Here is an 18,549-nt window from a genome sequence, read left to right as displayed (position 1 = left end):
GAATAAATGTATTAATTAATACAGAAACTAATTTTTAAAACTATACTAGAACTAGACATTTTTAAACAATAAAAGACTAAACTAAAACGAGCACCCTGGAAACTAAACTTTAATCGTAAACAAAATTTAAAAATGAGATTAAAATAAAAACGAATGAAAACTATAATAACTCTGGATTAACATTAATAGTATGAATGATTGATGAGAATCCATCGGGTTTTTGTGAGTACAGAACCAACCCGAGACGTTCTAAACCAGTGCAACAATGTTTCTATTATACGCAGTAACTCCACTCTTTAAATGTTATCATTTCATCTAACCTGCTACATTGTAGCATAATGTCGCACTTAGACGTTCTACAGTAACTTTTTCTCTACAGCCGTGAATTTGGGGCATGTTCGGGTCAGCTCAGGATGGGGGTTTCGGTTGGGTGAAAGGGGAAAGTTCAGAGGTGATGATTTTGTTGTCTTTGTGTAAAGGAGTGGAGCTCGATCTCACATCACTCTTCCCTCTCCCCGAGTCCTTTCTAAACTCTCCCCCGGGTTTCTACCCTCCCGAACCTCTCCCCTTCTACCCTTACAACCCCAACCCTCCCCCCGATCACTTACCAGCACACGAATCAGGTGAGTTTAATTTTGATGTGTGGTGTTTTTTATATTTTTTGTTATGATCAGAAGTAGCGGAAAGAAATCGCGCCCAGCAGTAGCAGCAGCTCGTCCAGCATGCTAACAGGCCGCGGCGTGAGGATGAGCACGCAGTCTCCGTACACACACAAGCATTGGGCTAGCTTAGCTTAGCTAGCCACGGGGAAGTTTGATTTTAATGTCGCTTTTAAAAACAACTGTCTTCTTCTTAGTGTCTTTAATTGATCAAAAGAGGACCTGAATACCATGCCACGAAGGCTGCTGATAGTTGCTTAGCTATCAACGTTGACTAATTAAGCTAACCAGCTAGCTTTGCTAAGTAGCGCACGCATGCTTCATTCATTTTCCCAGCACCAGAATGCTAAGTGGCTAACAGAGTTACAACAAGCGTTAATAGTTAAATGGACTTGACTTAAGACAAACAACACAAGCAAAGTAAGCAGTTAAATATGTGCTTTTCAAATCGAGCATAGTTGTGAATGTATTTGAGGAAATATATCACAAACAGTGGTAACGAGAGAGTCCGCACGTTTGTTGATAAACTTGATTCATAGCTAATGATGAAGTCATCGTTAGCATACAAGTCATATGTTTTTCAGTTAGCATTGCGCTGCTAATTTACTTGTTTGAAGTCAGATAACTTGGGTCGGAGCAGCATTCCTGTGTTTGAAAACAAATGCACACAACAAGCAGCATGTGAGTTAGTTGGCACAGTGAAGTGAAGCCTTTGTTTATGATTCATCGTAGTACGCACCAGTTTTCACAAGCAAGCATCAACGTTAGCATACGATGCTATGATGCAAATGTGCCATACTTCTTTTGAATGGTTTCATTTTAATGTCCAAATGGGTAATTTGTCAAATGTAAAACCAAAGATAACCGTCATTTATTTGCAAATTTATCATCAAGCGGTATGCAGTTAGCCAAATGCTGTGACACGGTCTGTTTTGATTTAACTGAATGTTTTAGTTTGACATGTAATTAGTAAGTTAATTGCTTAGCAAACAGAGTAAATGACATCCGGGGGCTTTAATTTGTATAATCCTGACATTCAGGGACTTAGATTAGTACCTGCCACCAACCTAATGCTGGTCAAATATGCAAGTAGTTGGTAGATTTGGTTCACTCACCAGCCAAAAACAATGGTAGTCTATTTAGTGACTGGTAACATTTGAACACTGACTAACCATTTGGCTGCTGACATTTAAATCTGGCCACGTAGTAACGTTATACAGCAGCAAGAATGGAAATCGGCATAATCTGCTATTCTTAGGAACCGTGAGACCTCAGTATGTTAGAAAATGGTATAGTAGCAAGTGTGAGGATGTAAATACTGTGAGGTGTCATAGTAAGTCACCATGGTTAGGAATGATGATGTAACTTAATGCTAATGGAATACTCCCTGGCCACATTATTAAATTAAGACTAATGTAATCCAGTGCAACAACTCACTTCACCTTTATAACTGTTTTCAGCTTGTTTATGTAAAGTGTGTCCTACTCTGTCCCTGTTAAAAACATGAAAATAATGCATCTTGAGTCATTAGTCGAACTTTGAGAGATGTTAATTCAACTATGTGTTTATGATTGAGGCTGCACTTAGTGATTGTGTTGTACTTGACTGAAAAATAAATGACAAAACATTCTCACTTCTCATTATAATTAAGTCCATTACAACACCACTGCAAGCTGCAACCTCAATAACAAACGTGTAGTTTAATTAATACCTGTCTGACAGCATCAAAAGCAAGAGTGGAATTGATGGCAGAAAAGTTGTATTTAATTACATTAAATTTTTATAGGTGTAACTAAAAAAGTGGGCAGTGAGTGTATAGTTTTTACCACTTTGTTGGCCATGTGTCAGTCAGCTTTAAGAGGCTACTTTTATACATGAAATCAGAGGCACACCACACATCTTACTTTTGTTATCCCTGATCTGCATCCATATTGTGTATCTGTTTTCTTTTTCTTTTATAGAGTTGCAATTCAATATTGTCACTTGATCATCCTTGGTTTATAATTTCTTCTCTGTTTTGTTTGTATGTGCCTTTAGATCCATCTCGGTGACCAAAGACCCCAGTTCTGTACGAACAGCTAGGTTGCAGTTATGGACTCCGGTGTGATTGAAGGAGGGCTCAATGTCACCCTTACCATTAGGCTGCTCATGCACGGCAAGGTGAGGTCACCCATCAGCTGCTTCTGTCGGCACTCTAATAGTCTATGATGTCATATTTATGGAAAAGAAAGCTCCTCTGGGACATATAAAGGGCAAGGACTTTGATGTGATGAGTAAAGCTATTGACTGGGTGATGGGATCCAGTACCTTAGAGCAAAGTGGAATGGTTTTTTGGCATATTTGGCACAGGAGGCCCTGTTTGCCTCAAGTCTAAATGTGTTATTTTCCAAGTCGGACTCGCTTTGCTAAAATATTAATATATTCCTCTTTGCTACTACTTTGCTGCTATTTGGGTGTTTCAGAAATAAAAGGTTATTTTACTGAGAGCAGAGTTGTACTCTTAAAACATCAGTTAGGCTGTACAAAAATTACATATCAAATGATATTACTTGCAACCTTTTCTACAAGTCTTTCACTTGGTAAAATCTACAACCAGGAGGTGTGACATTGCATTTTGCTGTTAGTACTAAATTTATCTGGCTGTCACAACAGCAGCATAACCACACACTTGTTGCATCTTGAGCCCCACAGTGGCTAGTTGTTGCTGTTGTTTCAATAACTGGGATGCCATGTGGGAAGAAGTGGCTGCTCAAAACCTGACACCGACAGTTCAGCTTACGCTGTGGACAGACCAAACTCTGACACATAAAAAAAATGATCCTTCAAAAGCTCTGCTAGCTTGTAGCATCCTGAAACAGGCCCCAACACTAGCTCAGAATCGGCAGCCTACAGATACTGTGTGTTGGACTGGATTTCACCATGGTGAACAGCACCATCTTCAGTCTGTGTTAGATCAGACAGAAACAAGAACTGCCTGTAGAGAGCTGTGGAATTCATGATGGATCAGGCCGTTTGAGTGTTTCCACAGTTTAAAGACCACCAGTTAAACCATTTGTAATCTGTTTTGTTTACTGCCTGATTTAAGGGAACATCTGTAAGCACTAGGGGCGGGAGAAAAATAATTTATTCTTGGATACATTATGATTCTGTCTTGAAAGATTATGAATTGATGCAGGAAAGAAAATAATCGGAAATTTAAAACCCAGGTCTTGACATTATGATCCCCCATAACGATTTTGTGAGACGGGCTGTACGTTCCTTATGGCTGAACCAGCTGGATGGTGAAACATACGACATAGAACATGTTTGTTCCAAACTAGGCTATTTTCTTGTGTTTGTTGAGGACGGCTGAGCATGAGCAACTGTAGATGGATCCAGTCTGACATGTGCCCCCCTCTGGCTTAAACACTACTGATGGAGGCATTTTGGCTTGTATGAAGTTAAAGAGAAAAGGGCCTTGAACAAGAGCAGCACTTTATGCAGTGTGTGTCTGACTAAATTAATTATGGCTCATACAAATGCACTATGTTTTGAAAGTAGTAAATAGTCATACAGTGAGAAAAAACATACAGAAATAAAACATTTTGGGGCACCTTGGTAGCTCAGTTGGTGGAGCTTGTGCCTCATATATCAAAGTTGTGAGTCCTCAGCAGCTGCTGTGGGTTCGACTAACGCCTGAGTCCCGTTGCTGCATATCATCCCTGCATTCTCTCCCCCTGTTTCCTGTCCCCACTTCAGCTGTCTTATCAAATTAAAGGCATGAAAGCTCCAGATAACATCTTTATTTATAATTGCCCTCTGAATCAGAATCAAATCGTGAGGTGCCAAAAGATTTCCACCCCTAATAAGTGTTATATGGACCTAGTGATCATAGCAAGTGAGGAATTTCTGAAGGAGGTGCACTGATAATGACAGTGAACTTTCCTTCTTTTCCAAGTGTTGGGGAAACCAAATAGCCACATTTATTGAAGGTTTTACATTGCCTAATAAACTAGGCAGGGTGTAGCTGGAGAGGTTATGTATGGTATCTATAGTCAAAAAACAAAACAAACAGGTGTTAAACATGATTAATGAACCTAATGGATGAATCTGTATCTCTTTTCCTACTTCAGGAAGTTGGAAGTATTATCGGAAAGGTAAGCTGTTATTGAATTTATTGAAACCTTGATCACTATTTTAAGATCTGTGTAAGTGTTTAATGAGTCTGACTTTGATGTGATTCCCTGCTAACAGAAAGGTGAATCTGTGAAGAAGATGAGAGAAGAGGTGAGAAGTCTTTTCTTCTTATTTATTTATTCTAGCAAAGTACAACGGGATGTAACGTTATTATTACTGAGAGGCAACTGTGTTTTTACTGTAGTGGGGGTTTTCCATTGGCACTTTTGTCTGCACTGAGTCAAACTATGTGGCAGTGATTTGCATTTCCATGACCTCTTATTACATGCCGAGCAGGGGCAAGGTGGGCCCGACCTGCTTCCAAGCGGGCTGCAGTGAAGTCTTGCTGATTGCGGCCAACCCGTGACACCCAAACCCCCACCTACCTCCCCCAAACAAACACGTGTTGAGAGGCACTTGTGTCTGTGCAGGAGAGCAGAGAGGAAAAGATTTTTAAAAGTAGCTTCTAACCAAATCTCTGTGGTTTGAAGTTTAGTTTCTCTCCCTCATCCCTGTTTCCTTAATTTGCTGCTGCACAAGAAGGCAGGGCTGTTACTTTAAAGAACTGATAGGAAAATAAGAGGGTTTTACTATTTTATAGCCACTCAAATCAAGTTAATCCTGTCTTCAGTTTAAAGACACACCTTCAGCTGTGAAGCCGTATTGTAATGGAGATGCAAATTCCTATCCTGCTGAGCTGACGTGCCGAGTCAGGCAGAGTCAAGCCAAAGCACCATATGTGTATGGAAAAGGGATATGGGAAGTCTTCCAAATTTCCTGTTGAAATTCCTTGCTTTTCTCTTTGTCTGTAGAGCGGGGCTCGCATCAACATCTCTGAGGGCAATTGTCCTGAGAGGATCATTACTTTGGCTGGTCCAACCACCGCCATCTTTAAAGCATTCTCCATGATCATTGAAAAGCTGGAAGAGGTAGGTCTCAGTTCATACTGACTGATGTATTCACAGGTCAGCAGTAATCGGCTAAAACACAAACTAGATTAACCTTTGTCTTCATTTTTTTTTTTCAGGATATAAGCAGCTCAATGACAAACAGTACAGCCACCAGCAAGCCCCCAGTGACCCTACGCATTGTGGTGCCTGCCAGCCAGTGTGGCTCCCTCATTGGGAAAGGTGGCTGCAAGATCAAGGAAATTCGAGAGGCATGTATACAGAAATGTACTAAAAAACATGTAACAAAATCATGCAAGCTCCAAACCCTGTCGCCTGTCTACCTGTGGGATTTAGTCCATCAAACGGATACACTGCAGGACCTGACCTCTAGTCTCATTTTACACTGTATGTGTGTTCCAGTCGACTGGTGCTCAGGTACAAGTGGCAGGAGACATGCTCCCAAACTCGACGGAGCGAGCCATCACCATCGCTGGCACTCCCCAGTCGATAATCGAGTGTGTGAAGCAGATCTGTGTGGTCATGCTTGAGGTAAGTGGACTCATGAAAGCAGTGGAGCAAATGAAGTGGCAGCTGTTGACCTGAAAATTAATGATGTGAAATACTGTGATCTCTAGGCTTGTGACTGCTGTCTGTTGGGTTTGGACCAGGGCTAACTTGAGCCGGTCCACAGGATTGCACAGGCTGTGGTGTTTTATAGATGTTGTAAAATCACTATAATGCAATATACAAAATATTATTCTGAAGGTAGTTTTATGGATGGCTATAATAGGCTGTATATTCCTAATCCAAAGTTAGCTGTCAGACATTTAAATTGCTTCACTAATTTTCATTTCAGTTTTGTTTGTCTTCAGCTGTATCCTACAGGAAGATGTGAATATCAGAGACTCTCATTGTCAGACAGTAGATGTGGTTACATGGACAATATATCTTCGACCTGATTAATATCATTCTTATTAGAGATCCCAACTTAACTATTTACAATAATGCTGACAAGATGTGTGTTTACAAAATGTTTAATCAGAAGATGCTTTTATTTATCCCTCCAGGAAAATCATTAATGTCACCTAATGTGCAAATATGCCTGAAAAGAATATATTTATTCCAACCAGACAGAAACAATTTGATTAAACATTTACATGGTTATTATGTGATAATATTGTACTGTTGAACAGATTATCAGTTTTAAAAAACCTGATTTAGAAATTCACCTGATTGAGAATTTCCTCCTTTGTTTCATTCTTCCAGACGAGGTGTGTACATTAGGCATTCTTATTCTAACTGGGTTATTATTCTGATTATTCCACATAAGGGCTGCAATTACCGATTATTTTCATTGTTAATTAATATGTAGATTATTTTCTTGATTGATTGATCAGTTGTTTGGTCTGTAAAATGTCAGGAAGTGGTGAAAAAGGTCCAAGATGACATCCTCGTATGTCTTATATCACCCAAAAAACCTTTACTGTGGTGCACTTAATCTATATTTAAATAATTAATGCTAACAGGATTCAGATGTTGCAACAATTGTATGATAACATAGTAAGTAACGTAATTACACGTCATCCACCTGCTTTGTCTCCTGTACAGTCTCCCCCTAAGGGGGTCACTATCCCCTACCGACCCAAGCCTTCAGGATCCCCCGTCATCTTTGCAGGCGGACAGGTAGGACACTTCAGAGGGACACGGGATCTCACTTTGCATTCTTGATGCTTTTATTGCTTCAGTTGTCCGTCATTTTGGCTTTTGTCAGTATGTGATGCATATTGGTGCAGAATATTAAATGCTGGGAAATTTTGATTTGTGATGAAAGACTCTGAATAAATCAAGAAACATCTTTGACAGTTCTAGTTTAATACTTCTGTATGATTTCGAAAAGACTGTAATAGTTACGTGAGTGAGTAGCTGTGCAGGATATTAGAGTTTACAAACCAGAGCTGCTTTTGCTCATTGTTTGAAGAGAGTATCAACAGCTTTATTACTCTGATGACTATGAGGCATTTGCCCTAGAGACAGCATGTTACTTGTCCTTTTCTTTGTATTTCCCCTCCTAAGAATGTGTTTTATTGTTTCAAGCATTAGGTTTCAGAGGTGTGGTGGCCTATTTCCCACTATTGTTGGTCTGAAACAAAGTGGTTTCTGGTGCTTGTTGGCTTAACATTACAAGCTCTTTTTATCTCACTAAATACCTTTTTTATTCTTTGTAAAGAAAGTTTCTCCTCCTGGTTTTTCCTTAATTCCACTGCAGTGTATCTAAAGATTTCTCTTTTTCCAGAAATGTGGAGACTTTGGACAAGACATATGATATTCTTAATTATATTACCTCAGACCAGGCTTTGATATGTTGGAGTCTTTAGGAGATATTTATATATTAGGAGAGATGTAGCTGGAGAGGTAACCTGACCAAAATCGCAATCAGATGTGAGGCCTATGAAAGCTTTGTTTTCATTTGTTTCAGGCATATGCCGTACAAGGACAGCACGCGATTCCACAGCCAGATGTAAGTGCAGTAGACATTTTTACATGACCCCCTCCACTCCCATCCATAATTACTACTGTCCTCTTCCAAAATGTGCAGCCACCAACCCACCCACACCTCCTTTTACAGCCTATAACTGTAGCTGAACATGCCCCTAATTTATGACCTACTATTATCAGATTTTGTAACCATTTAGAGAGCAGCACTGTTTCATGTTTGTGTAGTTTTGCAGTTGACTGGCAGTCGGTTTTTAATTAAACTGACATTTGTTGTTTGTGTTTGTCCAGACTCTCCACTGTTCCATGAATAATAATCTGTTCCTGCTGCTCACTCTTTTCTGTTTCTCCTTTTTGTTCTGTCTTGTTTTACATGCCTCGTTCATTAGTCTGTCCCAGATAAACACGTGGTTCTTCTTTCCCCTCCTCTTCATTAACCCTTCATTATTACTTTGTGCTCAGCCCACTTGTCTCTCGACTCAGTTATTAATCTTTCTCTCTCTCTTTTTTTAATGAGCTTTAGATGTTCCATCAGGAGCTTTGGATGTGATAGACTTTATTTTATTAGTCTTACCTGCTACTGAATATTGGCAACAAAGCAGAAAGAACCAGTCAGATATAATGTAAAACATGGTAACATTTATAAAGTTTAAGTTTAGATTTCCTTTTTAATAAGGCCTTTTAAATATTGTACTGTTTGGATTATTTGAAGTGGGGTTAAAAGAGGTAATCAGTGTATTATAGTAGATGGCGGTTGACACCCCCCAGAGTTTGGAGAAGCACCACGAGTCCTGGTGTTAGAAGCTAAGCAATGGACTGCTGTTGACAAGGACGGCAACAAAATGTATTTCAGCCACCTAAAGAAGGCCCACCTAATAAAAAATCACTATCAGTTTAAGTGTGCACTATATTTAGAATATTTACATTATTAAGGCCAAATATCACTCTCTCCAAATCAGCCAGACTCTTTTGGCAAAACCAGTAATTTGATTTCACAAGTCACTGGAGTTGCTTGTCTACCGGTGCCTCAGTTGGTTAGCTTGTTCTGCCATGAAAAATCACTGTTCTTGCTATTGGAGTCTGCTTTATAGAGAGCAATATTTGGCGTATATAATGTCAGTTTCTCATTGGAAAAGGCTCTCTGACAGCACAGTAAAGTTGTGAAAATATTCTAAATATAATGTACACTTAAACCGGCCCTGTCCATAGTAGTGCAGTACTGCTGCTTCTCCAAACTGAGGCCATGCTGACCACCATCTACTGTAAACATAACCCCACTTCAAATAATCCAAACTACCCCTTTAAGCAGTGTGATTAGTTTTTCCATTGCTTATTGCAGTTTTTGTTTATTAAAACCATAGTCTGTTTATAAAAGGACACAGAAACCTGTTATTGCTTCCTTAAGTCTTCCCTTCCAGATGTAGTGGTGATGACTGGTGACGCTAAGTCATAATGAATATTGAGAGCTCCCTCTCTTGTATATTGTGACCCTGAAGACTGTGAGAAATCGTTTTCAAGAGATGCAGCCCACACTTTGGAGGGATACCTGTGGAGCCCCACATAAACAAGTTATAAAACACTCCGATTGTCAGACACCAGTGATCCTTGTAGAACTTTGTGAAAGAGATCTACACACAACAACAGTATGGTGTGATGTGTGAAATCTGTTTTTCTGTTTGTGTAGCTGTCTGTACTGACTGTGATGTTTTTGTTCTGTTTTCCCCTCTTCCTGTGTTTTCCATTTCCTCCATTTCTCTCCCTGCCTCCTCTCTCACTCTCACAGTCTTCCTCTGCTGCTATCTCTCCACAGCTCACCAAGCTTCACCAGCTGGCTATGCAGCAGAGCCCCTTCCCCATCGCACCAAGCAACCAGGGATTCACTGGTACGCAGCACATCAAGGCCCATGGTCAACTTGTTAGCCTCAAAAGTTTAAGATACAATCACAAATCAAATTCATTCAATCTACAAACAGATGTGAGGGCAAAGCTTAAAGTTTTGACAAAGTTGGACTTGGTAAACATGGAATGTGTTTTTTTTTACAATTAACTTGAATACCTTCTGAGTTAGTGACTAATAACATGATTTGATGTTCTGTCATCCAAGTTCCACACACTTCATGGCGCACATAGATTGATTTGCACATTTCTACATATTGTTTGGTTATTTAATCAGCTGGTTATCATTTTCTTGTTAATTTGTGTTTCAGGGATAGATGCTTCTGCTCAAACCAGTTCCCATGAGATGACCATTCCAAATGATGTAAGTCACTTTTTTTTAACACCTGACGCACGTTTTCTCATCCACAATTCATTCAGCTAAAAAAAAAATATCTTAATGTTAAGCATGTTGTTTTATTGGGATTAAAAACATGAGAAGTAAATAGAACTTTTGTGTGTAAAATGCTTTATTCAAGCTTGTTTAATCCAAGGTGCTGGCTTTGCCAGAGGCATGTGTTCATCATGTTATTCAGGCTCTATTAAGAATTCCTATCTCTTAATTTTGCTGCTCTTCTCCTCTACAGCTTATTGGGTGCATCATCGGCCGCCAGGGAGCCAAGATCAATGAGATCAGGCAAATGTCGGGCGCCCAGATCAAGATTGCAAATCCAGTGGATGGATCAACTGACCGCCAGGTCACCATCACAGGCTCACCTGCCAGCATCAGTCTGGCGGAGTACCTCATCAACGCCAGGTGAGATAATCAGTTATATACTGCATTAGCTCCCAAGAGGTGACTGTTCAGTCACAGGATTTTTAAAAGATCGAAGCGTTGCAGTAGCTGTTTTCCGCGTAGCTTTAAGGCAAATTGTTTGTTTGCATCAGTGCAATTTGATTAAAGGGATAGTTGGGATATTTGAGGTGGGGTTGTATGAGGTACTTGTTGATGGTCAGTGTATTACCTACAGTAGATGGCAATCAGGACGTCCTCAGCTTGGAGAAACGGCATGGAAGCTGAGCAATGTACTGCTGTGGACAGGGTCTGCAGCAAAGGGTATTTTAGGTGTTTTAGCCATTTAAAAAAATACCCATCTAAAAAAACAATCAGTCTAAAGTATACACTATATTTAAAGTAGTTTTATTTTCTGATAGGAAACTGCTATTATGTAAGCCAACTATCACTCTCTCCAAACCAACCAAACTCCATAGGTGAAATCAGTAATTTTACTTTGCAGAGTTGCAGATCTGCTCCTGCCACAATGTGTTTGTTTGTTTGTTTTATTGTGTGACAAGAAGAAACACAGAAGTAACACAAAACTGATTGAGGTAGAAGTAGACCAGTAACTCCTGTGTTTTGCGACATAAAATGACTGATTTCACCAGCGGAACTTTATTTGTTTTGGAGAGAGCAATATTTGGCTTAGAAGCAGCGGCGTCCTAACAGAAAAGGCTTTTTTTTAAAGTGGTTTTACTGCTGACCTTGTCCGCAGCAGTTCATTAATAAGCTGACATGCTGGTGCCCCTCTTTGCTTCTCCAAACTCGGGCCGTGCAGACCGCCATCTGCTGTAGGTAACACACTGACTCTGGAAAAGTACCTCAAACCACCCCACTTCAAAATCCAGATCCTTTACAGAAAAAGGTCATATTTTTCTTAATGCCACAAAACTAGAGTAATCTATAAAAGAATAAAATAGTTCATGTACCTGGTATCATACAAATACATAATGGGCCTACCTCCTTCAAGTTCAAATGATTGGATTAATGGTGTGTTTTTGGCTACTGCTAATCGTCACCTTGGTGTTGCTAGCTCTCTGTCAGTCTGCACTTCCGTTTTTTCCCTATTCAACCCTTTACTTTGCTCCACATGGATTTGTTTTCTGTTTTCTTTTCTTTTTGCATTAACACATTAATTTCTAATGAAGCTTTCTGTCTTCTGTTTTGACCACCACCCTGAGTGATGATTCCCCGCCACACCCTGTCACCCCTCCTCCTGCTCCTCCGTCTACCCCCCCACACCCCCACCCCTCCACCCATTGCTCACCAGCCTGCCCTGTGATCCATCCCGACTGTGTTGTCCCTCTCTCCTTGTCTCTCTTTCTACAGTGTAGAGTCCTCTAAACCTCCTCCCTCCTCCTCCTCCTTGAACCCTGAACAGACCAGCCCGTGCCCTCCCTCCACCTCTACTACTACTACTACCACTACCACTACTACTACTACTACTACTACCACCACCTCCTCTGCCGCTACCTCCTCCTTCTCTTCCTCCTCCTCCTCCTCTTCCTCCTGTGTGGTGCCCCCCTCAGCCTCCATCCCTCTGTCCTTGTTGGCTCCTGGGCCGCCTCCTCCTTCCTCTTCCTCCTCCTCTTCCTCCTCCACTGATTCCCTGCTCCCCAGCACTCCTGCCTGTGTGTCGAGTCTCCTCAGTCTCAAGCCCCTCCCTCTCCTGGCCCTCCATGTTGTCAGCGGGGCCAGTAACCCCGCACACCCACTCCCCACTGAACCCAAAATCGCCCCCGAGCTGAGCTCCAAGTCTAAAAGACGAAGGCTCTCCCCTTACTAACGAAGGAAACATAAGTCATCTACTACTCAAGTACTGACAATGCTCTCTGTTGTCTGTACCTGCACTTGCTTTTGTATCTGGCTGTGTCACGCCACGCTTAACTACAGAATGCACACAAACACACAGCCGGACAGATGGTTGCTGCCATATTTATAAAATCTGTAATCTATCTGTAGCTTGATTTGGCCTGTCTCTTACAGAAATGACATGTTGAGTGCATTATATTTTTAAATGACTTTGAACTTAGCATGGACGGTGAATTATTTCACTGAAGCATTTCTCTCTTTGTGTAAGCTCTGCTCAGGTAGCGGCTCTCTTTAAGATGTCACATTGTATTCATGGGAATAGTTTTTCTTGTAGTGAATTTTAAGTGACTATTGTTAGCGGTCATAGTATAGACTATATATGTATCATGAGGATTTTTTTTTTCTTGGCTTATGTAAGAAGCAATTGTAATATCAAGTAAATCTGCCCTCAGGTATCAAAGGCACCAAACTTCCCTTTATTTGGATCGTTTTGTTGATATGGAAAATACCAAAACGTCCAACCGGTTTATCTTCCATTTTAAAGGGAAAAGTTTTTTGGGAAATGCTTAATTGTTTTCTTGTTGAGAGTTAGATGAGAAGATTAATACCACTCATGCCTGAACATTCACTATGTAGCTAGAACCAGCCTCGTTCTGTCTCAAGGCAACAATATCCGACTACCAGCACCTCTAAAGATCAGTAATCAAGTCTTATTTTATTTAGTAGTGCAATTGGTACATAAATCAAAGTGTATAAACAACACATTCTGTTTTTGGAGGGGTTTGTGACTATTTCTTGGCCAGGAACAGTGACTTCCTGGAGTCTCTGCTGGTTGCCTGGCAACCTCACAGTAACAAGAGGTTAGAGATTTTTTTGTACAGTTTACATGCACAAAATATTCAATTTTTGTGCCCTTATTCAGAAAGACTCACTACAAAGCTGTACATGGCTAATGAATAATAAAGCTATAATAAATAAAATGCTAGACCTATGTTTTATATTATGTTTCTACCACTGGTCAAATCCAGAGACTTAAGTAATTTACACACAGCAGTGATGAGTCATGTAATTTTCACCTCAATGGTGGTTCAACAATGAACAAAACAAGTCCCATGATAATGTGTTCTGAGCAGGCCATTATTGTGAAATAAACCCTAACAGGGTGATGCCCTGTCTTTAATCATCCTGAAGTGGTTTATTTCATCTTAATGACTCACTCACTGTACATTATTCTACTTATTATACGGTTACTTGCTAAAATAAATCTGTTATTTGAAAAGAAATACTGATTTTAAAAATGATTTTGTTGATTTAAAATGATTTTATTGCGCCTCCAAAGTCTACAAATAGAACTGCGTCCATAGCAACGGTCTGTTCTTCATAGCAGTCAATGATACATACCAACGGTCTGCTATACAGAAATAACAGACCTTAGAATGCTGTATCGACCAATCAGAATCAAGTATTTGCACACAAACGGAAAATGTTACATTTAAAGTATGGCCTAATTCAGTATATATAATATATAGGAATATACTGTTCACATGACCTGTAACAAATTCAGAATATTGTCATGTTCTGGAAAATTAGCGTGCATGTAAATGTACTCAGTCTGACTACCAGCACGTCTGAAATTCACTGATTAACACATTTTGTTACCTTTCAACAGCACATGCCAGCATCTCCTTCCTGTTTTCTTAATGCTATCAATCTTCTCCTGTACCTCTCGGCAAGAATACAAATAATAGTTTTCTAAGATGTTGATCTATTTCTTCGACACCATTACCAAACCATTAAATATCAGTTTAAGATCTGACTTAGAACCAGCTGTTTGTTGAGAAGAGGTATCATTAACAAAAGAAACACTCAAACTGGACTAATTATGTTTTTGTTTTATATTAAAGCATAAAATACATTTCCTGTTTAATAAATCCAGATGATCTACTTATCTATTATTTTATTATAATTATGTAATGTACAGTATTAAATGACATTTATCCTGTCTGTCTGATTGCATGCCTTATTCTCTCTCCCTCCCTGGTCTCCGGGTGTCTCTCTGTCTGTCTCTCCAGGCTTTCCTCTGAGGCCACAGGACTGGCAGCGAACTGATAAGACACTGCATCTGCACTAAATCTCACTTTTATATCATCGGCTACCATAAAGCAGTCAATGCAACTATCCAACTTAAGAGTTTATATATTATACTGCCTCTTCCTCATTTGAAATCACGTCATCCGCCTCTGATTTGATCCGCTGAGTTCATTATTTATTTTCTTTGTTTTTTTGGTTTTAGTCAAAAGAAGCAAACAATTAGGTTTTTAATTACCTTTTGAATTGAGTCGAGTTGGAGGTTTTAATGATTTGTTAGACTTTTTTTTTTCTTTTGATGATGATGGATCCCTTGCTCTCTTCCCTTTTTTTTTCTTTGTTTACCATCACAGAGGAGTAGAGTTGGAAAACTCTGAATAGGCATATAGATTTAGTTCTGTACAGTCAGTTTTTTTCTTTAAAAAGGAAAAGACAAAAAAGGAAAAATAAAAAAAAAAGTATCAAAAATAAGAATAGAGTGACTGTTTTATTGTGTTTATATACACACGCCCCCTCCTTTTCCTCACCCAGTTCCACAAAGTCGGTCTGTCCATTTTATGTCCATACTCACTTGCTTTAAATAGACACAGCATTCTCCCCCTTTGTCACCTTTTCAATTGAAGTGCTTGTAACCTGGATTACACTCGTGTCACTGAGTAGCTGTACATGCACTGTCACTGATTATATTTGGTTATGACGACAAATGTTCTAACACTCACAGCTGAATTTATCCAGATGATTTAAAATGTGTATTACTACGCGTGTCACTTTACGCCCCTCTACATGTCATTCCTGTTTTTTTTCCCCCCCTCTCCTGGTCCTGAGATCATGTGTTGATATTTTGCTGGGATGGGAGGTTTTGGGGGTTTGGACTTGGCTCTAGGGGTCAGAAGCGGAGGGTTCTCCTCGCTTTTTTTGTAAAGACTGATATATACTAAAAAAAAAAAAAATCTTGGAATATTTGTTTTAAATGGAGGAAATATTTTTTTTTAACTACCAAAGGGGGATTAACTCCTGGACACTGACTGATGATCTGTCTATTAAATGTGATGAGGCTGAGAACTGAAATCATCGAAGCTCTGGAACTAGACAAAGAAAGGGTTGTGAGTTAACACTAGTTTCCTGCTCTTTGCTTTGCTCAAGTCAAGAATTTATTTTATTTTTTATTTGCAGGAAAGAAAAAAAACTTTTGTGCACGTTTTTGAGACTGTAGACCTGGGTGCCACAACATTGTTTAAAAAATACAGAAATAAAGATGTGAAATGCTCAAACCACAACTTGTCTGGAGAATTTTGTCATCGTGTGAAGGAACGGTTATTGTAGTGAAATGTTACATGGCTTTGTTAGATAGTCGATTCTGATTGGTCAATACTATTCTAAGGCCTTATTTCTTTATAGCTGACTGTTCCTTTAGACAATATTTTTTTTAAAATCACCAAAATCTTGCTAAAAATGAATATTTTTCCAGATTGGTTTGTTTTGCTGCGTATCTGTAATAAGCAGGTTAATGTGCAGTGAGCAGATTAACTCTCCTCAAGTGTAAATTTAAAGTTAATACTGGACCACATTTTAAAGTTTTGGTGAAACAAGAAAACAGTTTAATCTAGGTTTAGAGTTAAAACCAAACATAAGCTTAAAGAGAGGCGTGTGAAAATATTTTAGTAAAATTTGAACAAACAAGTTGAAAAAAAGCTTAGGAACATTATTGTATACTTACAAAACTAACTAAATGAAAATGATGTAGAGAAAATACCTTTTGGTTAACACAACAAGCATTAGGAAGCAATGGTGTGTCTGTTTATTGAGACTGGAACTGGAACATCACAGAGTCAGATGCCCACACCAAGTGATGTATTTATATATTTATAATTATATTATCATTAAAGAATAATAAAAACTAAACATTTTTAAACAAAAACTAAACTGAAGCAAGCAAACATACTCTAGAAACTAAACTGAATTGAAAACAAAAAAAAGAATGGAGAATAAAAAAATATAGTCTTAAGTATATTAAACACACAAGTTGAGATTTTACAGGGTTTGATTTTATTTTAAATTGTTTCTTAAATATATTTATTGTACAGTTACAATAATGCAGTATAAAAAGCAAACGTTTCAGTTCATACAGGGTTGTTTCAATCAGCATCATGGGAAAACATAAGTACCTCCACAGTCGAGACACTAGAGGGCAGTAGGTTTGCTTTTTGGCAACATTTGATCCTGCAGGAGGACTTCTAGCTTTAAATCTTGGGGGCACAATCAGTTTAAAATCTGTTACAAATTTAAGATGTAACACCAGATAAATAAAATAAAAATAGAAGCTGCCTTGTTTAGCTTATTGATTGGGACCTGATCAGTCGTCAATGAATGGAACAGGATGTAATGTGCTGTTGTACAGTCAGGTTGAACCACATGCACATAAGAAGGCTTGTCAAGGGACACAAGTACATCAAAACCAGAGGTTTATGTATTGTACTGTTGATTATGAAGGAGCCCTTACACATTAGTGAAAAATGACCACATGTTGGACAAAATTTCAGCTGGTGAGGACAAAGTCAGAGGGACCTTTCTGTAAACTGATGAACATTTGACCTGCTAAGTTTGGGGAAAGCAATAAATAAAAGTGGACAAAACAAGATATTACATGCCTCATTTTTTGGTGTACAATGATTTTATGAGCCAAGCTCATATTTGCACCCGGGCGAGAATAGTCACATGGCAGCTATTCAGTGATTCACACCCAGACTCCTTTAGTTTAGCTATAAAGAGTGACAAAGTCTCTGCATGAGACTTTTTTTCAGTCTGATTTATTGTTATTTCCACTTATAGTTTGGTTAGGTCTAGGCAATAAAATTACTCTGTTTGGTTTAGGAAGAGATGGTGGTTTGTCCCTGCCATCTGGGAGTAAATAGCACCTCCTGGGTGCAAATATCATTGTTGGCTACAGACAGCTGGTTGCTTGTCTCTGCCAAACCTTGGTGTAAATAGCTATATATGCTATTCCAACCCAGGTGCAAATAGCGTTGTTCACAACTGACATCTGGATGTTTGTCTCTGTCATGCTGGACTATATACACACGGGTGTCAATAGCCACATTGGCTGTTCCATGCCAGGTGTAAATAGTATTGCTGGCTACAGACACCTGGGTACTTGTCTCTGCCATGCTAGGCTATGTAGTGTACACCTGGGTGTAAATAGCCACACTGACAAGTCCACCCCAGGTGCAAATAGCATTGTTGGTTACTGATACCTGAGTGCAAATAGCATCTGCCTTTTATGAGTTGGCAGGAAAAAAACAGCCAATTTAGGGTGCAAATTTTTCAGCTTTTTTCTCTAAAATACTGAATAAGCTAAAGGTCCTTTCTGTCAAAAGGACGAGAGCCACATTGTTCAAGTTTCCCAAAATGATCTAAACTGTAATCACCTTCTGTGCTACACTGCAAACACGGTGACACCACAAATCTGGCAAATTTAGAACCGAGTGAGAGCAGAAAACCATGAATGCAATCGTATTTTTCAGTTATTCTGAGATATAATTTGGTGTTTTGTGTCCCTGTCATCTGCACGCCTTCAGAGTCTTTAAATGTCTTGATTTTGTTGCAGTCGTTTCCTCTGTGGATTTCATTTTGATCTGAGTCACAAATAATGACCAATAGAGGTTATCTGTACTTTTTCCACAAGCATGCTTTTCTGATGCTATATACACCCCCAGATGCTCAAAAATGGATTTATTTAATA

At 39.2% G+C, this 18,549-nt stretch overlaps 1 protein-coding gene across 5 annotated transcripts; it reads left to right on the top strand.

Moving 5' to 3' along the window:
* The first annotated feature begins 442 nt into the window (after window positions 1-442).
* LOC146331939 (poly(rC)-binding protein 2) lies at window positions 443-16,087 on the top strand. 5 transcript variants are annotated; one of them, XM_084737082.1, is made up of 13 exons: window positions 443-623; window positions 2,697-2,819; window positions 4,772-4,795; window positions 4,893-4,925; window positions 5,627-5,743; window positions 5,842-5,973; window positions 6,125-6,253; window positions 7,313-7,387; window positions 8,181-8,222; window positions 9,981-10,080; window positions 10,405-10,457; window positions 10,720-10,889; window positions 12,240-13,504. In XM_084737082.1, exons 2-13 carry the CDS (start codon window positions 2,751-2,753, stop codon window positions 12,694-12,696), a joined length of 1,401 nt encoding a protein of 466 aa, XP_084593208.1. In that variant the 5' UTR covers window positions 443-623; window positions 2,697-2,750; the 3' UTR covers window positions 12,697-13,504. The 5 variants fall into 5 exon arrangements, with proteins under 5 accessions (XP_084593208.1, XP_084593188.1, XP_084593200.1 ...); XM_084737062.1 differs by lacking the exon at window positions 12,240-13,504 and adding an exon at window positions 14,795-16,087 and having other exon boundaries at window positions 452-623; window positions 10,008-10,080; XM_084737056.1 differs by lacking the exon at window positions 12,240-13,504 and adding an exon at window positions 14,795-16,087 and having other exon boundaries at window positions 453-623.
* The last annotated feature ends 2,462 nt before the right edge of the window (window positions 16,088-18,549 follow it).

The sequence above is a fragment of the Lutjanus erythropterus genome, chromosome 2 (assembly GCF_056507025.1).
Source record: "Lutjanus erythropterus isolate fLutEry1 chromosome 2, fLutEry1.hap2, whole genome shotgun sequence".
Taxonomy (NCBI): Eukaryota; Metazoa; Chordata; class Actinopteri; order Lutjaniformes; family Lutjanidae; genus Lutjanus; species Lutjanus erythropterus.
The sequence above is the reverse complement of the archived record's forward strand: the minus strand, read 5'-3'. Positions and strand labels throughout refer to the sequence as shown.